Source organism: Ptychodera flava, chromosome 20 (assembly GCF_041260155.1).
Source record: "Ptychodera flava strain L36383 chromosome 20, AS_Pfla_20210202, whole genome shotgun sequence".
Classification (NCBI taxonomy): domain Eukaryota; kingdom Metazoa; phylum Hemichordata; class Enteropneusta; family Ptychoderidae; genus Ptychodera; species Ptychodera flava.
The window spans coordinates 34,390,703-34,413,060 of NC_091947.1; the positions used below are offsets into that span (position 1 = coordinate 34,390,703).

At 37.5% G+C, this 22,358-nt stretch overlaps 4 protein-coding genes across 4 annotated transcripts; all 4 read right to left on the bottom strand.

The window, feature by feature from the left end:
• Positions 1 to 104: 104 nt before the first annotated feature.
• Positions 105 to 1,217, bottom strand: LOC139119582 (snaclec coagulation factor IX/factor X-binding protein subunit B-like). The gene is made up of 3 exons (XM_070683426.1): positions 1,012 to 1,217; positions 377 to 501; positions 105 to 250 (listed from the first exon to the last, which is right to left on the bottom strand). The coding sequence occupies exons 1-3, from the start codon at positions 1,215 to 1,217 to the stop codon at positions 105 to 107; spliced, it is 477 nt and encodes a 158-aa protein (XP_070539527.1).
• A 4,657-nt stretch (positions 1,218 to 5,874) lies between these two features.
• Positions 5,875 to 9,303, bottom strand: LOC139119583 (uncharacterized). Its single transcript, XM_070683427.1, has 5 exons — positions 9,217 to 9,303; positions 8,834 to 8,878; positions 6,718 to 6,912; positions 6,238 to 6,422; positions 5,875 to 6,054 (listed from the first exon to the last, which is right to left on the bottom strand). The coding sequence occupies exons 1-5, from the start codon at positions 9,293 to 9,295 to the stop codon at positions 5,875 to 5,877; spliced, it is 684 nt and encodes a 227-aa protein (XP_070539528.1). The 5' UTR covers positions 9,296 to 9,303.
• A 468-nt stretch (positions 9,304 to 9,771) lies between these two features.
• On the bottom strand, positions 9,772 to 16,578 carry LOC139120764 (uncharacterized). The gene is made up of 9 exons (XM_070685316.1): positions 16,444 to 16,578; positions 15,256 to 15,366; positions 14,719 to 14,834; positions 14,172 to 14,342; positions 13,711 to 13,962; positions 12,912 to 13,085; positions 12,553 to 12,671; positions 12,008 to 12,200; positions 9,772 to 11,543 (listed from the first exon to the last, which is right to left on the bottom strand). Exons 3-9 carry the CDS (start codon positions 14,783 to 14,785, stop codon positions 11,281 to 11,283), a joined length of 1,239 nt encoding a protein of 412 aa, XP_070541417.1. The 5' UTR covers positions 14,786 to 14,834; positions 15,256 to 15,366; positions 16,444 to 16,578; the 3' UTR covers positions 9,772 to 11,280.
• A 619-nt stretch (positions 16,579 to 17,197) lies between these two features.
• LOC139120765 (neurexin-4-like) lies at positions 17,198 to 22,297 on the bottom strand. Its single transcript, XM_070685318.1, has 9 exons — positions 22,262 to 22,297; positions 21,817 to 22,003; positions 21,087 to 21,211; positions 20,882 to 20,992; positions 20,423 to 20,548; positions 19,662 to 19,822; positions 18,489 to 18,618; positions 17,787 to 17,975; positions 17,198 to 17,446 (listed from the first exon to the last, which is right to left on the bottom strand). Exons 1-9 carry the CDS (start codon positions 22,284 to 22,286, stop codon positions 17,271 to 17,273), a joined length of 1,230 nt encoding a protein of 409 aa, XP_070541419.1. The 5' UTR covers positions 22,287 to 22,297; the 3' UTR covers positions 17,198 to 17,270.
• Between the last annotated feature and the right edge of the window lie 61 nt (positions 22,298 to 22,358).

Consider the following 22,358-nt stretch of genomic DNA (forward strand, 5'->3'; position numbering starts at 1 on the left):
TGCTTTGTGAAGGCCTATCGCATTTTTGACACGCCATCATCTTATTCCCATGACTGATGTAGATATTTATAATTATCTTAAGTTTTTAACTGCTTTGTACACCATCAGTTTCCCTCACTGCATTTGTTAATGTACTTACCAACATCCAATGGATATTTACAGATATACCTGTACGAATTACTACAGGCTGCATCCACCCACGTTGCAGCTGTAGTCCATGTTAACACAGCACAGTCTTCCATACTGTTACCTAGGTTACAAGATTCAGACAGGTGACGTTAGTTTAATGAAAGGAAACTGATCTCAATTCTGAGAGGCATGTTAAGACTTACCCTGCCATCTTGGTAGATCAGAGTACATAAGTAGATATACCTACCGTTGTTAGGTTCTCCAGAAGCCCACTTGGAATAATCATATACAGTGCCATCAATCCATTTCCAGTCATCTTCTTCGTCTAAATCATGTAATCCAATCCAGTAGTTTTCAGTGTCGTAAGTCCATCTGTAAGTACACCCACCACACATGGATTTTTGATGATAAGCTTACGTGAAACTAATTATAAAAGCGAAACTAAAAGTAAGATCGTACGTAAATCTAGGCACAGATGTGGAGGTAGACTCCGAGACAATAATGAGCTATCAGTGTACTTGTCTTTCTCGGGGAAAAGAGACGTCCGTGATTCAACTATGGTGAACTGAGAGCGATATGCACAGTTTTCGAGCAACTGGGAGCGATTTTAAATACTCATGTTATTCATCATAGCGCATGGGAGAAAATATAAGCCTTTTTTGGATGTCTTATTTACCATACTGTATAGTGGTTTCTTCCTTAGAATAATGAACGTCTCAGAACATGACCACTTTTGGCGTTGTTTTGCTGCCTTTCATTTTCACAACGTTTTCATTGTTCTAGTATTCTTTTGTACTTCTCATTAACTTGAAATGACGATACAGTTCCGTTTGCTCAAGATTAAGACGAAAGTCACGTGGATGCTTTGGGATACACTTTTACCTTGACATTGCGAGTGCGTGCATAGCTTCATCGTAACTATGGATACTAATGAGATCAGCATTGCCCCCAAGGTTACGACACGTATCCACAGCTTCAAACCAGGTTTTTGTATCTTCAAATGCTTGATAGCATCCATTGCCATTGTATGTCCATCCAGAGTCACATAGCTCGTCATCAGATGTGTCTACTTGCAGACAGAAAGGCATTCTTAGAAATCGTACACTAAATGTTTATTCATGCAAGGTATGACTTTGATTACATCGAATGAAGCAATAATGATAACTTACTAAATGTTTTAAAAGCTAAACTATTATATATCTGGTACGTGATAACAGTTCTATTGATACATCTCGTAGTGGCGAGAAACTAAAGGACAGGTACTTATTATCCATGTGCTTTTCCGAAATGACATGACCTGACCTGAGGGGTGTTTCCCGCTAATTATACACACCTGGTAATAATATTGCATGACTAATAAAATCACGTGCACATACCTGTTTCTTTGTAGAATATTGCCATGACGGAAGCCGTTGATACTGAGCCTGTTTTGAAAATGAACAAAAATATGCATATTGAAAAGTTCTCTGTGGGTTTCATGTCAAGAAAATACACTTCCGTGAATGTACGACAAGACACACTGGATTCGTTTTTTTTCTCAGACGAGGCAATACAGACACTTTAATGGTAACATAGAAATTATACCATATTTTTATCGTCCTCCTTGTGTTATGATATTATTGTTTCTTGGACCGAATCATAGAATAACTGTAAAATGCAGATATAGCAGGAATGCGAGAAGAGGACCATTGTATGCATTTACCAGAATGCCAAGCTTGTTGTGTTGAAGCAGTGCTGTATACGAAGAAAGGCCTTGTCAGTTTATCGTCCCATTCACAGCCACCACCGCTAGATGTAGGATCAGATACTGCTAGCCAACCAGCGTCACCCCCACATCCACTATACGTATAACTGGCAAAGAAGCGTCTGCAATAACTTGAGCCGCAAGACCTGAAAATATAATGTGAAGGCTATGTTTCAGTGACAATGTCAAGATTCTCAATAACCGTTCGGAAGTGGCCAAAAGAGGACCTCATTACGCTTAAGTACAGTCCTCAATCATCCAGGGACTGTAGCCTAATGTTGCGTCCATTCAAAGTTTGGAAGCGGTCAAAACACATTCAACTGTACAGCACAGTGTTAAAGACTGACTTAATTTGCCTTTATTTTGACATAATCAAGCTATTATAGCTTTGTTGACAGTTATCTTGCACTGTATAGATATCTGTAAACTTGCAGTGTGACACACTGTATGAATACATAAGGTATTGTCCTGAAGTCTCTTCATCGGTTTACTTCACAGCTGGAGTGTAGGTCTTTATTTTTGTCAATTTTCTGCGGAGAAACTTTCTTTTGTGACCTAACTTTATCATTGCATATGCGAGTGCATCGTGAATGGTCGCATTTTGATTATCGCCCCAAGGGTTATTAAGGCAGTGACAGTATGCAGTGTTGCAGCCGGGACCATTGTCCGCTATTGCGGGCCGCCACCTCGAGGCACTCATGAGTCGACTGTGTTGGATGTTGCCTGCAAGTAATATCTGTTACTGACGATTACCTTTGTTTCGCATTATTGTTTTGAGGCTTATATTTACGAACTTTCAAAGCCCTTATTAAAAGTAACTAAAATGCAGCACTTGATTATAATAATAACTTGCTTGTAGTCCGACTGAGCTCTGATTGGAGGCAGATACGGTATACTTCTACAATTCATGCATAGTGACGCGGTTCCGGTACTTGAATTGATTTTTTAGAAAATAATTTATACTAAAATAATACAAAATTTAATTCACAACTGAGGCATGTTGTCCCCAAAATGAGCAAAATATCCCCAATATGAACGGTAGTTGAGTACAGTGTCCCCTGGTTTGAAATTCCTGACTGCAGCACTGAGCAGGCCTATGCACCTCGAAAGTGGAAAACTGAAACTTGGCTCAAACTTTACTCAAGGAATATTTAAACCAATCTCTTCGAATCAATAATAAAAATCGGGGGTCACCGTGCAAATTTAGTACTAAAGAAACAATTTTACGAGATTTGCCGATATTTAAAATTGAAAATGACCGCCATTTCTGTGTTAACTCTATGGAGAAAAATAAAATTTTCGATTTTCGAAAAACTAAGACGTTGAAAAGTTTTCTTACAACAAGAGCTTTACTATGAACCCCCACAGTGGCAGATCAGAGAGGAAATGTAAATGTTTGAGCGTCTGAATGGCTGTCCACGAGGTGAATTCTACCTTTAGGTGACGTAAAAAGTCGAATTAATATCCCATGTTTCCATGTACATATGTTTATAATGTGAGTATGTGTGTCTGTGTGTCTGTTTGTCTGTTTGTGTCCCTATTGTAGGATACAGTTTAGTCGTCTTTCCTTCATTTCTACTCTGCTTCCTTCGACAATTTCGTGGGCAAGTCCGAAACACAGCGGACAAACGATGTAGCGCAAAACAAAGTAAAGACTCTGAAATTAACTTTTGTTTTTTACAAGCTACTGCTTTTGGTCTCTATTTTGTTGAAATATGACCTTTGACATGACCTTCATAAAGTGAGCAAAAACCATGGCTTCATTTCAAGACCGAATATAACCATCAAAGGAAGTTTGCTCAAGCTCAAAACAGGACATTCACTGTTTTTTCCTTACTCACAAAAATGACTGTCGTATTCATCACGTAAAGAAGCATTTGTCTCTCTGTAGAATTAAGGTGGTCTACTACGAAACAAAGGGAAGCAGTCGCTTTACTACTGAAGCCATGATAGGAGGGACTTGTATTCAATGATGTCGATGTCAATATCGTGAAAACATAAACAATAACACATCCATTTTGATTAATTACGTGCCTTTTGGTAAATAAACATCAACAAGAAAGAAAAAAAACAATTTGAAGACATGTATCCTATTTAGTATAAATAATCAAACAACTTACCGTCAAAGGAAAAGTAATTATACCTGCAGTGAAGATATCGCTGTACGGTGCATATGACAAAGCATTTAGAGCAAACCAGTTTGTTCTACTATAACCAGCAGTATCGAAGACTAGGCTCATCATCTCATCACCGCTATCGAACAATGCTAATTTTATCTGCAGGGTAAAACATTATTTTTACTTCTTATTTACAATATATTGTTAAAGTGTATTTCCCAGAGCTGTAGATATTTGGAATATTTATTTTTGAGAATATTTCAAATTATTAACAATAATTATACTAATTTTTAGTTGTTTCCCCAAAAGTCCGCAAGGATATTTTGTTCCATGTTGATTTTTCACCATGGCATATAATATCTATTGTCTTTCACGTATGTATTAACAAAGAACACGATTGGAACTAATTTGGGGTAATTGGATCTTCGTATTTTTCAAATTTCTCAAAAGTGTTAGTTGCCTTCAGCTGAATGTTGAGATATTACAAATTACTCATAAAAATAAGTGTGTAACTTAAAAGGAAGAGCAGATGAGATTATATTTGCGGATTAAATTGGCATTACTTTACCATCCAATTATCCCAAATTAGTTCCAATCGTGTTAAAGTTATTATGTATGGTTTATTTTGATGTTTGACTCCGTCTGTTGTTAATGTGTCAGTATCTTCTAAAATAAACTCGTATCATGATTTTAGATGACAATTCATGAATGAATGATATGTAACAAAGGTCGATGACCGCTGATAGCATTACACAATTTAACGTTGAGAAGTTTGAACTGAAAGGCTGTGGCACTAAAAGGGAACATTTCCATTTGTTGACGGAGGACCCCCCTTAACTGCTTGTCAAAAATGAAACTTGGAACATCTTACGATATACTATATGGTCGTCGTGAAGGGATTCAAATTGCATTTATAATAAATTTTGGACAAACATGTGGATTGATTACGTCTTAATTTTACAGTACATCAGTACGCATGCCATTATTTGTTTTCACATGCTAGCAATAAAATTCGACAACAATATCTCGCGTGGTTCAGTTCAAGGTCCAACCGATCTTTTCGTTATTGTCTCATGATATTCTCTGATGGTTTTTTGGTTTTTTCATTTATTTCCCTCATCACTCTTCTGACATTTTTGACGAGCCAATTCTTTTTAAAAGGCAGGAAATGCGTGCTATATTTGGTACCTGTGTGACACTGCTTGTATCCAAACTATTTCCATCGGAACTCTTGTAATGATCTCCTGTATAGGAAATGTACGGTGCGGTCGTATCACCGTCGTTGTACGTACTTGATCCTATCCATAGATCGTAGACGTTTAAACCACCAAGACTTGATACTACTTTAAATACCACTTTCCATTCTGAAACAATGACATTTCAGACAAAAACAGTGTGTTTCAGATGTATCTCAATATCATAGGTCTATGACTTGCATTATTTCAATAACAAACGCCCTACATTTGTCAATATGAGTATGTGATAAATATCTTTCATGATCCATGCATTTCGTCGAAATGGTGATTTTTGCAAAAGGACTTGTAGAAAATGTCTGCAGAATTAAGGAGCATCAAGCCGAAACACTGACACTTGGAGCACAAATTACTTACAATAATTGTACTTAGAAAAATGACATGTGCAGCTCGCAACCCCTTGCAGACTGAAGAGATAATTATATTTCTTTTGGAGCAACTTCAAAATCTTATAAGTTGAAAAGGGATACTCGAAATATTAGGGTACTTACCACATAACAGTCGATCAATTCTCTGTCTGTCAGTCTGTCTCTATCTCCCCCCTCCCCTCCCCCCCCCCCCCCCCCCCCCCCCCCTCTCTCTCTCTCTCTCTCTCTCTCTCTGTCTCTCTCTCCCTCCATAGGATATTTACTTACGATCGATGGTTCGGCGTAATCTTGGCCACAAGAACCCGAATCACCGCATTGGACGCATTGGTTCGGATATGATATCCCACAATTACAACCACCGTCTCGACAACAAGCACAGTCGTAACGTGTAGTGTCAAATGAGCATTGACATCCAGTCTGTACAGCCGTCCATTCTCTGGCAACTACACATAAAGATTTTAAATGATAATATGGGTAACGTACCATAATAGTGTACTGAACTGAGAAGAAAGTTATTATTTATAGCATCTTAAAGGAGCTTACTGTACACATTGTGTCAGAATACTAGAGGCGTTAAGTCACGAGTATTTGTACAAAATGGAGTCAATTTGATGAAACGCGTGTACCTTTACAAACGAAGGGGCGTTCTGACGCGGTGCCGTCGTAGTCATCCATGTACCACTTGTATACATCCCACCATGATTTCCAAGTCCGTTGTTGCCGCTAGGTTCACCGCCATTCCAATTTGTATAGGTCACCGACCTTCCATCTGTCCACTGCCAGTCTCCCTCTAGAGATACATCGTTAAAACCTGCCAGAGATGAAACACTGTTGATTTTTCTATGGTCACATGTTGAACACTTCTATACAGTCACATGTTGAAAGGTTCTATTTTCAGCCAAAGTTAAGGGTGGCAATTAAACACGTAGCTCCAAAAACGCGAAGAATATTTAATTGACAAAAGTAAACATTTAAACAGGTAAACGGGTGAATAATGACAGTCTTTTAGATATTGTCTCATTTGTGACAGTGAATTTCTCAGTGTGAAACGATCGTAAACATTAATCATCTATAGGTGAAGCAGTTGACTAAGAGGATATACTAACCGATGTGTATTGCGATACTGATCATGCCAAGGACGTGTGAATTCTCTCCACTGCTGAGAATGCTGACCAGATCACTACCGTCAGCCGCACTACGACACCACGCCACTGCGGCTTCCCATGTGTATTCATTTGAATTATGATAGTAACAGTAACTGCTGTATTCAGTCCAGTCCCTGGGACAGTTGGTGTGACAATCTGTACATTTTCATAAATTATTACGAAGAAAGTTTTAAATCTAATTTTCAATTATCTGAACTCTGATAAAAAATCAATAGTTCTTAACTAATTATCAGATCAATCCTACCTGCTACATACACGTTTTAATCGTTACAATTTTTGGTTCTGTCTGCATCATAAGGATTTGGAAGAAAGTGACCCATATTATTCGTTTGTACACCATTGGTATAGGGATCTTTGATTTCAAATTAGGTGAGAAACTATCAGAGAAGTTGGAGTGCAGTTATCAAGGCTATTCTCCATGCCAGTGACTATTATTGTATATATCATGTATTGTACAGTGTATACACTTTACAATACATGATATATACAATAAATAGGTATAAGACGGCAATTCAAATCTCGGAACATTATCGAACATTTATACCAGAAGAGATCAGCAGTCAACCAATATAGGTGTATAGTGACAACAAGTCATGACAGTGGATTTTTGGTGATCATGCACACTTGCAACAGTCTTCCATCTTACCCAAGGCAATAAATAATAGTCACTTAACATATAAACATTATTTGTTAATCTTTTAAAACCGGTTCGTACTTAATCTAAACATAAAGCAACATATTCATATAACGATTGCAATTTCAAAGGAGAACAAACGACTGGAACACAACTTCTCGTCTTCTTTCCTTTCCTTCTCTGCCAGTGTTTTTAGAGCTGTTATTTTCTCTTTTATTTGTACTTTAAATCCTGGCTAAACTGGAAACCGTTTTATATATATATATATATATATATATATATATATATATATATATATATATATATATATATATATATATATATATATATATATATATATATATATATATATATATATATATATATATATATATATAACGGTTATAGCTATGGAGGGTAATATCATATAAACACCATTCGGAACATGATTCATCTCTCTCTCTCTCTCTCTCTCTCTCTCTCTCTCTCTCTCTCTCTCTCTCTCTCTCTCTCTCCTCTCTCTTCTCAAATGTCAAAATCATATCACTTCGGTATATACAAAATTTGATTGTGGCAAATAGTACACGTCCGAGACGGTTGTACTGTATACCACTACTAAAATAATCGATTGCATAGTGACGTAATGAAAGATTCAATAAACAAAAACATGCGAGTACGTCTTTGCTTAAAAACGGCACGGAAAATCAAAGAGCTTCATTAATTATTCACTGTTATCCCGATTGCTCTATTACGGACTATTTGAGGTAACAATAGTGAGTGTTAATTTTAGAATAAAGCGACATAGGAGAAGTGGATTGTTTGTACATGTACTTTACAATGTCGGTGACATCGCATAAAATATGACGTCGTACAAATTTTGTCCGTTCCATCGACATCTACAACAAGCACGCGAGATGATTCATACAAGTTTTTCTTCGATATTCCAAATGAGACTTAGAACGAAAACACTATGAGGCACAAAAAGCAGTAACATAATGCACTTTCGGTCATGTTTTGTTCAATTGCGCATGAGATGTATAATGTATGACCCTTTGTAATCATGGCAAGAGTAGGATTTTCCCTCAATTAATCGTACGTAATTTTGGTGGTTTTAATTGTGGGGGGTTCTTACTAAAATTCTGTAATCAAACCATTACTAGAATTTTACGTTTCATAAATAACACGATTGGTACTAATTTAGGATAATGGGATTTTCATTTTTTTCAAATTTCTCAAGAGTGTTAGGTGCCCAGTAGCTGACTGTTTTCATATTACAAATTACTCATAGAAACAATTGCACAACTTAAAAAGAAAAGCAGATGAGCTTACATTTGTAGATTAAACCGACATCACTTCACCATCCAATTATTCCAAATTAGTTCCAATCGTGTGAAATGGTAATTAATTCAATGACTTGTATAGTGTTTTTGTCGATAAACTTACCGATTTGCCTCGGTACCTGTAGCAAGACGACTAATGCCACCAAACCTAAAGTTGCAGAAAGATTAGTAAACATGCAGGCACCCATACAACCGAAGGTGTGGACCTTATACAGAGCAAGTACTGAATTCCGCTGAATATCATAGAATAATTTAGGTGCGGAATTACTTTGAACAGTTCAGCCCAATTACATCTTGCAGCTGATAATTATATAATGCCGACTTCAAACGTTGTTATCAAGTAAACTGTCAAATACCTATCTATGGCGCATCCAAATATTCCTCTCTTACTCGTTAACTGCAGAAACCAACCCCTTAAAAACGAATTAAAAATTACTGAATACAAGTAATAGTGACATTTATCCATTGAAACGTAACACTGCTCACCTGCTGTAGATTTCAGTACCATCGTTCCATCGAATCCAGAGCATGTACTGCCGCAGGATGAATTGACAAGACGTCTCATTGAGGACAGTTTGAGACCTCACACAAATATGTCACGTGACCGTATTGGTTGCACATGTTATGTAACTGTATTGATTTCTCGATCGACATTGTCCGCTGTACAGCAGTTCGAAAGGAATCTCTATAAGGAGTTTAAGACACTTCAGAATGGAAAGATAAACTATCTTCCTACTTTAACTCAATCTTCAAGACAACACATCTTGATTTTTAAAATTTAGTTTTCCATCAAAACAAGAAAAAAAGGTCACTAAATTACTGTGAACTCTAGACTTGCCATATTTCCCTGATTATTTGTAATCGTATCTCACTCGGATAACTGAAACATTAATGTTGGTCCTAAATGTTTGAATTGAAAAGTATCGGCATGTTTGGTACAAACAGTCCCCTTCAGGAACATCATTGTTTAACAACGTTCAACACCAATCTAGCTATCACAGTTAAGCCGAACACAATGAACACGCGGAAATAAAGGCCAGTGCTCGTAAACTTACGCATAAACTTTATTTAGGCAGTTTTTGCATCGTATATAATACACGTAAATTCAAAACTTATGCTCAAATCAATTGAATAAAAATTAAAACTTATTTACACTTATTTTAAAATACAAAAATGTCACGCAGTCAAAGGTTCACTCGTACTTAAGGAGGAATGATTCACGTACACTATCGATTTAAACCTGACAAGGACGAATTAAAATGACAATGGTCGGCATAAAGACAGTGTATTTCATAAACGGCGATTCTTGTCTTCCGATACATTGCCTTTAAAAAGATCATGCTTGTCACATTTATGTTAAACATGGTCACTCCTGTTCAGTAACTGTATTCTTTGCCCGAAGAAAGCAAACAGAAACAATTTATCTTTGTATCTGCTTATTTATTTCTAATATCGACAATACTGTCTCGTCTTTGGCTCGTCACTTAGGCAGGGGGTATCCGTATTAAAATTCCGTCCAAATAACATTCCATATGTCTATGAGATAGTGTTCCCGAACATTGACAAGTGTATTTCCACTGAGCACGGTTATCTAAAAAATTGTAGAATAACCGTGCACTGAGTGTACATTTATTTATGACTGATATTTATTAGATACCCACACACCATACAAATCATATAAGCAATTCTCTTTTGCTCATGATGTGACTACAAAAAGGTATTTTTTGATGTATATGATAGTGGTGAAACGTTTGTTATCTATATTTAGGACAAATGTCATCTTCCCAACATTTCAATGAAAGAAGTTCTTAAATTGAACGGTGGCAAGATGATGAAAATGTCAAATTCTCAAAAGCACTACATAAGATGGATGACAAGCTATGTATATTTTTGAATATGGATAGATCTACAAAACTGTTAAAGTAGTGTGCGCCTCGAAAGTGAAGGACTGGAACATTTCAAACTTGCAACAACTCAAACTTTCCTCAAGAAATCCTTCAACCATTCCCTTTCAAAATCAGGGGTCACCTGCAAATTTTTATGCTAGAGAAACAAAGGACCCTAAATTTACTTATATCTGAAATTAAAATGGCGCAACCCCCCCCCCCCCCTCCCCCGTGTCAACTCTATGGAGAAAAACAAAATTTTCGAATTTCCAAAAACTAAGCCGTTGAAAAGTTTTCTTACACCAAAAGCTTTTAATTTAACGGCCAAAAGTGGTATATCAGAAAGTAATTGTAAAAGTTTGAGAGTCCGAAAATCTGTCCCAGAGACGCATTCTACCTTAATACATCAAGTGGGCTGAATGTGTTACATAATTGCTAAGTACAGTTGGTCAGAGAGGAATGTCTTTCTTGCATTCACTTGGTCTGACTCGAAGCTCTTCCAAATTCCTGTTGAGCAAAATTTGTCTAACAGCAATATAACTTAGAAACTGACATACTAATTACTGAACAGCCTTGTGAGACAGCTGCGAGCAACCCTTGTCACTTTGACTTGTTTTTTTTTTCTACAGCAAGTTTATTTACATATCGTACATGAACAGGCCAATCACAGTCCAGCATAGATATAGTCTGAATCGCTTACTACATCACTAGAATATGACTCTCTCGTTCCTTCATTGATTTCACACGTTTTTGCTCGGGTCGTCGCCTTATGATGAAAATTCACCGACTGACAGCTGAGAACTCCTGTGCAAATGTTGGTGCAATGTTGTAGAGTGATGGCCTCGGTGCTGAAAATGACGTGACTTTGTAAATACACGCCCTTTGCAATGCGATAGATGTTCAAGGCGTAGTTCTCACTCCGCAATTCTGTAAAGGAAACGAGAGAAACACAAACCAAAATTAAGTAGAAATCGGTAAAACCACACTCATTATAATAGTCAAGCTGAAATTATCAAATATGTACGAGAGGAAAAAACGCTATAGTGTTCGGAACTGTATAGTGAAGGATTTGTCATACTAAAATTAAACTGTTCCCTGTGAGTTTATATCTTTCCACCAATTTTGATGAAAAGGATACCCTAATAAACAGTGCATGTCTCATTTTCTCTGAATCAAACAAGATTTTTTATAAAACCAGCCCAACTTGACCTATATTTAGAGTCATATTCCGGGAAACATGCAGGTATAAACTATTCAGGTCTGTTTGATCTACATTTCAATGATGCAACTGTAATACAATTTAAGTGGATCGATATCGCTTGATCAGTAATAACAATATACCCTGTCAACTCAAGATTGTGAGTTAGATATTCAAAACTTTCATCTCTTACGTGCTGATACTGTCGTAAAATTGCCTGGTGGGTCTGAGGCGACACCCTCTCCGTAGCTGTTGTATCCAGTCATGTAAAACTCGTAGGTTGTACCCGGTGATAGTGAATCAAAAACCAACTCAAATGTATCGGGGGAACTTATTGTCACTGATTGCGTGGTTTCACTCTGTTTATTGCGAATCCAATAGTAAAACTGAAAGGAAAACGTTTGTGGATGTGACTATGAACTCAAAAACACATGATAGATACACTACCTATGAAGTTTGCGGAGCAGCAATTGAAACATACTGAATGTTGTAAACTAAAGTAAAATCAATGTACTTCTTATTGCGACCACGCAATAAGGCTAACATTCGACATTTGTTTGATTAATTGATTAATAGTCAATATTTTCATTGAAGTCAAAATAATTCCATCTGTAATCAAGTTTTTCATCTTAACTGAATCATTAAAGTGATTAAAATTAACTTCGTATAAACTTCGTAATGTCACGGATCGTCTACCGTTTAAAAATAAAAATTGCTCGCTAAAGGTTTTACACTTACCTTGTAACCAATCAAATCTGCATTCTGCGAATCCATTTGTAATGGAGTTGTCCACGTGATTACAGCACTGGTCGTACTTTGAATCGTAGTTTGTATGCTTCTAGGGGCATCACTTATATCTAAGAGAAAATCATGATTATTTCAATAAACAATTTTCTTACAAATATTCTGATTGCTGAACCAAAGCTTATCGTTCATAAAGTTCGGTAGAATAGGTCGCATAAAATAAATCTATTTTAAACGAGTGTTTTGCATGGCTTCACAGTCATCGTCAATCCTCTTCTTCAGAAGACTCATGATAATCGATGACAGAGTGGTCAATGTACCAAGCCAAGTAAAAGGGCTGAATGAGAACTTACACAAGTCATCTTCACAAATGTAGTAAATAGCGCCGTCACAGCTTGCGTCTTGGTATCCATTGTATCTGTCTAGTCTAGCACAATGTTCTGATCCACCAGAATTATCAGGTGCTCCAGCCAACCAATGATATGTTCCTGTTGGCTCCTTTCCGCCATTCTCCCACACCCAGGTACCTGTCAAATCAAACTTTGCTATGAAATTGGAGGAAATTTCTGCATACATTTCTATGTACAACGGTTCAGGTTACTCACGAAGGGCAAGACCATAAGAAGCACGGACACTTTGATATAAGCAATTTGTCTTGATGTGACTTTCACATAGAAGTAAGGGGCTCTTATATTTGCAATGATCATGCAAGGTTTATTACAGTACAAACAGTAAGAAACTGGAAAGGGAACAACAACGACGACAACAACAACGACGACGACGACGGCGACGATGACAACAACAACAACAACAACAACAACAACAACAACAACAATCTATCATGCGCCATATGCCCGCAACTAATGCGATTGAAGGCACAAAAAGACACATTTAGGCGGGGCATTCAAAAGTAAGTCAACAGTGATTGGAGGATAGTGAAATGATTCAGAAGCGCCCCTTTGGCTAAATGGATCTCGCCTTGGATTCGCACGGCAATGAAGAAACCATTGCACAAATATGTTGTTACTTGCTCTCCAACGTGAATTTATGATAATTTAATTGTTGAAATCTAAATAATATGATCAACTTTAATTTGTTATATGTATTAACAATCATAAACACCAAGCAGGACATAATTTGGGGCTTGCTCACCCTCTACACCAATGTCCGTCAAGCCAACCCAGTAGTCACGTGTGTAATACCGATATCGGATATACCCCAAGGTGTAATTCCATTCAGCTTCACTATCGATGGTTATCAGGTCACTGTCCATTGATTTGCATTGAGTCTGTGCTTGGGAATATGTCTTTTGATCGGAACTGAAATAATAGCAGCTGCCTCCATTGGATTCCCAGCCATTGGAACATGACGGGTTGACAGTTGGTTGCGGTATTGCCGATGCTCCTACAAATCAGAATAGGAAAGTATCTCGTCAACATCTGTTTTCGGTTGACAGGCAATATTTTGACGAAACAACTTTGTCGTTTCGTGATGTTTTGGATCGGACGAATAACAAGGACAACATATAACGGTGAAAAGCCAATGATCCGAGCAATGCAACGCTCTACTGATCGCCTTAAGCTTGTGTTCCTTGGTACCCATGTTTTTCTTACCTATGTCAGCCTTGCAGATAAATTGACGTGAACTTTCAACATTGACATCAATCCAATCGTCTGCGTCACGTGCGTACATCATCACTGCGTTCTCAAGCACGCCCCCATTGGGTTCACTGCTTCGCCAACGTGAGTATGAGTGTTGAGTACCATCAGCTTCAACCCAATTATCTTGAGTGATGAAAAGAAAGAGGAATCATCGTGATGAGCTGTACCGAGACGCAAACAAAGCCTCGACTCGGGTATCGAAACTACATTTGGATTTCCATCAGATTAACTCATGTACTATTTACATATTTTTACAAGAAATGAAGAGCGTCATTATCACCAGATAGATAACGACTCCTCTACTTAGATAATGTCTCATCTTCTTATCATTTCAGTCTAATGCATTCGATCAAACTCAAGCAGTAAAGACAAACATTTCTTCAATTTAAAAGAGCGAAGGCATACTGTACATTCAAAAACAAATAGAGATCTGTTATGACGTGGTTGGATATCAGGCTAGGCTTGTATGACATAGATGTGAAGTATTGTATCGTAGTACCTTCGTTGTCCAAATCATTGTAACCTATCAAAAAGCTATCAGTAGAGGAGACAGTCCATCGTAACATTATCCGCAAGAATGCGTACTCCTCTCGTTTTCGGTGCTTGTCAAATGACCTGTGAATAAATGACACAGTTATTGATTGCAGCTTTGTCCATGTCATGCACGTCAATGCTCCTCCAGACAGGTGAAAGTACTGCCACCAACATATCATAACACTGACGTCAAAAAGGTGCAAGTATTCGCTGAATGTTTCAAAGCTATAATCAATGGCTGCATATATTCCCAAGTTGGCAAATTAGCTTGAAAAGGAGTGGTAATACTCCGAAACTACTACACTGGAAGTATCGATGAAATGCTGTAGGCCAATCCTAGGTGAACGGGCTAATGCAAAATCTCAGAACGACCACTTTCATGTCTTCAGCAAAGGAGACAAAATGATATCCGTATTAAAGCATGTTTCAAGGAGTCAGTTTTCACAGCCAGTCTTCTTCGAAACCATGATGATGTCATTTTTGCAAAAAGTCAATATCTTACCTCCTTGACTTTGGCACCACGTTTCAGCGTCATACCAGTTCTTTGTGCTTGTACTCGGATAATAACACATAGAGTTATACTCTACCCAATTGTCATTACAACTTCCTGGCTCTGTGAGGCAATCACAAAAACTCTAGATCAATACATTCGAAATTAAAATATTCGGTCCATGCAAGTAAAAACGAAATTACATCGTGATCAACGAAAGAAAGCTGGATTTCTTCTTCACCGCTTCCCAATCATAAAAGCAATCAGGAAAATTTCTCCGAATTACTTGCGCCGCTTGTACTGATTAGGTCATAAATGAAAACCACACGCACAGTCTGAACTGACGGGACGCGAGTTGTTGTTTTCACTCAAAAGGGACTTTGCCAGGAAGTGTGAGTGAGTGTACGTATGTTCCAACACTTTTCTGTTTACATCATAACACATTTTCAGTTTACATCATAATTTTAGAAAGTATGACTGTTCCGACGTTACGTTTTTCCTCCATGACTGTCATTTGAGATCTCGGCAAGGCTCCATTTTGTCTACAATAATATTTTGTATTTGTTCTGATATAGAATTTACAACCCTTTTCAGAATTAGAGCGCGAAGCCACTGCAGTGAACTGCAATAAAACTGCTTACACTAATTAGTTTCAGCTGTAGCCGTGGCCACTTTGGTGTTGAACAAGGCTACTTGATAAAGACCAAAAAGTCTGCTTGTACAAAGGCAAAATTAGCTCTGTCTGAGGCTCGAGTTGTAAATGAGAGTTTACGATTGGCACCCTGTGTTCAAGATTAAGATACAATGTAACATTACCATGCACTGGTCCATGTACAAATCTTTTTTATTTCAACTTCCCAGACAAACTGTCTGCATGGGACATACAATGTTGTCGACTTTGCCAGCTGGCTACAGCTGAAACTAATTAGTGTAAGCAGTTTTATTGCAGTTCACTGCAGTGGCTTCGCGCTCTAATTCTGAAAAGGAATTTATTGCAGACTGCAGTCAAAAGATCATCCAATATATTCATTTCTAGAAGATATATAATTTCTAGTCAACTCAACAAGGGCAATTACCAAAACAGTAATATTAGAAGTGCATGGGGGTCATGAAACAACTGACAAGTCCATTAAACTCATCTTACAGCACTAGAAAATATAGCCCGGGCAGAAATTAATTCAATCGGCCAATTATACTCACCCTTGAATAAGTTGACGCCTTCATCAACTGAAAACAAAGTATATATATGAGGTGAAATAAGAGTAACATTTTGGGCAAATGATAAAGGCTGACTAATTGTGTAACATTTTCTGACGGTAAAGATTCTGTTTTTTTTATGTATGTTATGTAGATTGTGAATTTTGAATTCAAGTCGGTGGTCCTAAGAGGGAATTTCATTGCGTAAAAATCTTATGTACAGATATTAGATTTATTAGCACTCATCAAAAATTCGCAGTTGTTGCTAAATTGAAGCCATGATTTAATTTCATATTCTCATGACGTCGTTTCTATTTCTCCTTGAAAGCGAATGTTCTTTGTGAAAGCCAACTGGCGAAATTTCCGCCTTGATATGCAGATGGTGAGACATCAATGGATGGACGGATTGTAGGTAGATAATTGATGAATAGAGACATACCTACTTTCAGACCTACCTACCTACCTACCTACCTACCTACCTACCTACCTACCTACCTACCTACCTACACGCATACACACATACAGACAGGCAGACATACATACATACATACATACATACATACATACATACATGCATGCATGCATGCATGCACGCACGCACGCACGCACGCACGCACGCACAACACACACACACACACACACATACATACATACATACATACATACATACATACATACACAGAATGAGAATCTTTTGGGTTTTGTTTTTTTTACAATTATACTTGACAATTGAGTGATGAAATTCAATATAGATTGACTCACATATCCTGAGAAAAGATGTTTGGATGCGCTGCTGGTAACGCCACCGGCCATAACATTATTATAGTCACTCAAGCTACAGTAACCATTGACTCGTCATATTCACATGAAATACAGGTGAAACTTGTACTTGATAAACATTCATCTGCGCAATCTGAGGCACTTGACGTTGCGACCACCTCGTTGTCATGGCCATTGATGTAGTTAAACGGTATGAGGTGAAAATCAGAGCGTGACGTAAGCACAGCTGTAATAGACACAAAATGGTTACATCATGATGTCGAAAAAAATCATTGCAAGTAGGTGCAAATAATCGTGGTGTAATTGACAAGTGATGCTTTTTGAGTGTTTATTTTCGAATTCGGAACTTAAAATTTAGTTACCTGTACATTGCAAAATATTATTAAGTCAAGCTATCCTTGAGAATGGTATACAGTCATGTAATCAAGCTTAGTTTAAACGTACATATCATACAATTAGTTCATTTATTGTGGTATCACAATGTAAACGCCTAGTTGAGCAACAGTGTGTTGGACAAAAGTTTTAAAAATTGTCATTCATGGGTTATGTTTGTATGAAATAATTACCAGACATGTCTCCCCTGCAGTAAAGCGCCCCCAATGTAAAGTATCCTTGTTCACTACTATCACCGGTATCACCGAACGCCAGCTTGGTGACAGGCAAGTAGTCTTTATCAGTAATCGTTCCTTCATCATAGCGCCAATTAGCGTCGTTGTTATCACAGCTACAAGTCGCTTTGCCTCCATCACAGTTGCCTGATAAAGTTGGAAGGAAAAACAAGATGAAATTAACCAGATCAAACAGCTATACCTACAGGCCTTCGTCCGTTTCTCAGTGTAGAGTTGCTATGATATCACACTCAGATGCCCATGATCTTAAAAAAAAATTATGTTGTCTTAAAAGTGCCGCAATTCATGGCTTATACTATAAAAAAAATACATTGTTGCCGTAGGAGTCTATGTCATTTGTTTCGTGTTCAGTACGTGTATCTTGGATTATTCCAAATTACACTCATTTGTCATGCTGTCACTGTAATATGTGATTAAAATCATCGCCTGTCACGAGATGTGATGCTAAATATAAGGAGAATGCAAGTAAACTAACAGGGCTTTTATCGCGTAAACGCGTAATTCTTATTCTTTTCCGCAGAGCAAGCTCACAGAACTTTTTAGATTCACTGGACGCGTATGACACCTTTGTTTGAACATTTCTCTAAAACGATTTCTTAGTTCCAATCAATAATTGACCAATCTCTTGGCTATGCTTACCGTTTAGCCCACATTCACATTGAGCCTGTCCGTTGGTGCCACCAGCCCAGTTGGTCATCTGGGTACCATCACGATTATACCATGCAGCATAGTTTGAACTACTGTATATGATAGAGCCTAAACACTCATACTGTTAGATAGAGAAGACAAATCAGTTGTGGTGAAGCCGATGACAGGCCGTCTACGATTCAAACCTTTTGACAGTTAACATTTGTATTTCTTCGCCATTTTCTGTGTTAGATATGTCAGTTTCTTAATCAAGCAACTACCTATCTTTCAAATGAAGAAGGTTCTCAAATTTACATTAGCGTTGCGCTCACGAGCACACTGAAGATCAGGAAAACAGTGATCATCCACCATATTTTCGATGGGAATCAAATTTCCCGTATTTCACAGATATTTGAGATACCCCGAACACGACCATTTTCTTTACGGATTTCAAACAACGTTCTTCTCAAGCAGTCAAACCAGCAAAGAATTTTAAGATTCTGACTGTGCGAAAACTTGTCTGTGATTCGAATAATTTCGGAATTGAACGGTCCGATCGTCTCTTTACATTAATTTGATTTTCTTAACCTTTTTATTTTTAAGCATATGCTCATCTGTACGCAGAATAACTCCAACATGTTATAATTCAAATTGTTTACAAATATTTCGGAAAGCATGAGCGTGATCAATCTAAGTAAGCTCAGATGTAGAGATGGCGATATTTGCATCTTTGCCTGTTCTTTTCTCGTTAGCAGATAATCGCCTTACCGTATCTGACTAACTGCTGTAAAAGTCACGCTCAAAACACGCGCTTTGCAAGAGCAACCTGGTAACGTTTTTCAATACAATGCTGCAATCCATAACAATTGACAATTTAAACCTCTTTCCGATTTTTACGACGACATTTTTATCTCATTAGTTTTTCCTTTTAAATTAATATGTATCTGTGTTTAATTCATCGAGACTCACGCTGTTGTGAACTATCTCCATGCAAACCAGTATCCAATGTTATGGTTACGTATCCGAAATGTGTCTTACATATCAGACACAGAGGAACAACACGATGTCGGGGTGCTCAGTAGTGGGAAAACTTTTATAATGGTTTTCCAATACGAGACAAAATAAGTGAGATAGTGAAAACAAATACCATCAAACGTGTGTAGTTGTAGTGCAGTGTATATTTACCTTCAGATACTGTGAACAGCTCTCTGATAAATCGAGAAGGGCCTTCACTTGATCCATTGTCACACCGTGGTCATAGACAACGTCAACTGCATAGCTCAAAGGATTTTCATATCCATTAACGTGGCCACGTGCTTCTTGGCCATGGTGGAGAACAGTTATACCTGGGAGGAAATGTAAATGATCAGAATATCTTTGCTAATGAACTCTGGAATGACTACGTTGTATTGAAGTGAGCTGCAACCTATCATGATTACTCGAAAATTGCCGAGCAAAGACAGGAGCTTTAATTTTGACGTGATACATCAAGATAGTATGCGCCTCGAAAGTGAAAGACTTATACTTTTGCTCAAACTTTCCTCAATGAAATTTTCAACCTCTCTCTCACCAAATCAAGATTAAAAACCAGAGATCATCGTGTAAAGTTTGGTACTAGAGAAACAGATTATCTAAAATAATTACCCATATTTTTAAAATGACCGCCATCCCTGTATTCACTCTATATGCAGAACAATAAAAGTTTCGAAAATCTAACGCATCTACTACTTGTAGATCAGGTTGGAGAATTAAAAAAGTGTTTGATTCAGAATATCTGTCGGCTCCTCGAGGAGCATTCTACCTGAGGTGCCCATCGGACCAATATTTCTTAATATCATCTTTTGCCGACTTCATCGGAAAAAGCCTAAAGCTCTACTCCATATAGGAATGACAGGGAACATCGGATAGATATTTGAAATGCTATAGTTTATTGGCAGTGTCCTTACCAACGCTTTCACTGGTCATGTCACAGTAGACACGGAACGGATCAACGCCGTTGTAAGGTCCATCTGGATCGATGGTATACTGACCACTTGATGTGTAACCATTACGTTTCCACTCAGCACATGACGCTTAAAGACAAAATTTCCATAGCAAATCAAATAATTGTAACCATGGAGCTAATATCCTGGGAAACACGCATGGAAGAATGGAAATAACGCCGACGGCTACTCACATTATCGTTGCTAAAACGATATTTGGGTATTCGACTTGAAACCATTGCTCCCATTAGCAAATTGTGACGGTAATGTTAAAATCCTTCCTAACTCTTATTCATCAGAAACTATTTGTGGCTCGTTGTGACAACCATGCTTAATTCTTTCGAGTGACGAGAGTGCATTTTCGTGTTAGAGAGAGAATGTACGGATATGATAATGTAATTTAGAAATTTAATTTGTACTTACCGACATTCAATGGATATTTACAGATATACCTGTACGAGTTACCACATCCCGCATCATTCCACGTTGCAGCACTATTCCATGTTAGTACTGAACAATCTTCCATGCCATTCCCTGAGATTAAAATATGTATGGATGATTTTAGAGTGCAATTATTTTGTCAAATACCGATTCTCCCTTGCACATTTCTGTTCATAATTATACCTACCGTTACTAGGTTCTCCAGAAGCCCACTTGGAATAGTCATAGACAGTGCCATCAATCCATTTCCAGTCACCTTCGTCATCTAAATCATGTAGTCCAATCCAGTAGGATTCAGCGTCGTAAGTCCATCTGTACAGTTTGATCGATAAATCATAGAAATTAAGTACCGGCTATTAACAGGAAGTAAGATTTACTATGAAAGTACCTTCTTCTTAATATGGCAAAAGGGGTTAGAGCAATAACTTAATTTTGCGAACAGACAGGCAAATTTTAAGTAAACATGAGCTACAGGCACTGAAAGCTAGCAGATAAAGAGATTGTACAAATTTAAATGTCAATGGCATTTGTAATTAAGGCATTAGGGCTTGAAATATCTATCACCATGCAAACGCTGAAGAAGCTATGGTAAGAAGTATTAGCATGTATGTATGTATGTATGTATGTATGTATGTATGTATGTATGTATGTGTCTTTAGGTGCATGATTGAAAATGTTGTTTCTTTTATGATGTCAGTATCAGTGTGATGCATCTATGCTTCTGTAATCACGTTTCTGTCTATATGTCATGACATTCTTGACGTTTAAAATGGTCGCATTTTAAGAAAATTCTTCATCGAATTATGTAATGTGTAAATATTTTCTCTATAGGTCAAATGTTTAAATGAACCGTCATATTTTGGTGAATATACATCACTACAAAAGCTCGGTACCAGACAGGAATGTAGATATCTTACCTTGACATTGCAAGTGCGTGCATAGCTTCATCGTAACTATGGATACTAATAAGATCGACATTGTCTCCAAGGTCACGACAGGCATCAACAGCTTCAAACCAGGTTTTTGTATCTTCAAATGCTTTATAACACCCGTTGCCATTGTGTGTCCATCCAGAGTCACATAGCTCGTCATCAGATGTGTCAACTGTCACACAATGATATCAACAATAGCAAAATGAAAGGAGACTTAGATCAGCTGTGGTAGGACATATCAATGTTGGTATTGGGTTTCATTTGACGATTGATTGACAAGAAACGAAATGTATGTTAACATTTGGACATACTCATCACTACATTGATCACGTATAGTCGATGATAATCGGTTGCTGTGCAAATTTTTTTGCGACAAATATTCATTCCTGTGAAATTTATCTTCATATTTTAGGAGAAGACGATGACATACCTGACTCTTTATAGAAAATTGCCATGACCGGTGCTGTATTTGCTGTAATGTACAAGTAAAGATATATTTGTATTCGTGTGGTAATCGTATCATAGAT

Bases quoted from the DNA above. Each gene is read 5' to 3' on its own strand.
- LOC139120765 (XM_070685318.1), bottom strand. From the start codon at position 22,286: ATGGCAATTTTCTATAAAGAGTCAG. The intron at 21,212-21,816 runs GTAAGATATCTA...CAAACTGTACAG, and splicing joins CACGCACTTGCAATGTCAAG to ATGGACTTACGACGCTGAAT. The intron at 20,549-20,881 runs GTAAGTACAAAT...TTTGTCTTTAAG, and splicing joins TAAATATCCATTGAATGTCG to CGTCATGTGCTGAGTGGAAA.
- LOC139119583 (XM_070683427.1), bottom strand. From the start codon at position 9,295: ATGAGACGTCTTGTCAATTCATCCTGCGGCAGTACATGCTCTGGATTC. The intron at 8,879-9,216 runs GTGAGCAGTGTT...CTGCAACTTTAG, and splicing joins GGTACTGAAATCTACAGCAG to GTTTGGTGGCATTAGTCGTC. The intron at 6,055-6,237 runs GTACACGCGTTT...CTTTATGTGTAG, and splicing joins ACGCCCCTTCGTTTGTAAAG to TTGCCAGAGAATGGACGGCT.
- LOC139120764 (XM_070685316.1), bottom strand. From the start codon at position 14,785: ATGTTACGATGGACTGTCTCCTCTACTGATAGCTTTTTGATAGGTTAC. The intron at 14,343-14,718 runs GTACTACGATAC...TCATCACTCAAG, and splicing joins CAATGATTTGGACAACGAAG to ATAATTGGGTTGAAGCTGAT. The intron at 12,672-12,911 runs GTAAGTTCTCAT...ATTTTCTCTTAG, and splicing joins CATTTGTGAAGATGACTTGT to ATATAAGTGATGCCCCTAGA.
- LOC139119582 (XM_070683426.1), bottom strand. From the start codon at position 1,217: ATGCCTTTCTGTCTGCAAGTAGACACATCTGATGACGAGCTATGTGAC. The intron at 502-1,011 runs GTAAAAGTGTAT...GTGTACTTACAG, and splicing joins CACGCACTCGCAATGTCAAG to ATGGACTTACGACACTGAAA. The intron at 251-376 runs GTAGGTATATCT...CTTGTAACCTAG, and splicing joins TTCTGGAGAACCTAACAACG to GTAACAGTATGGAAGACTGT.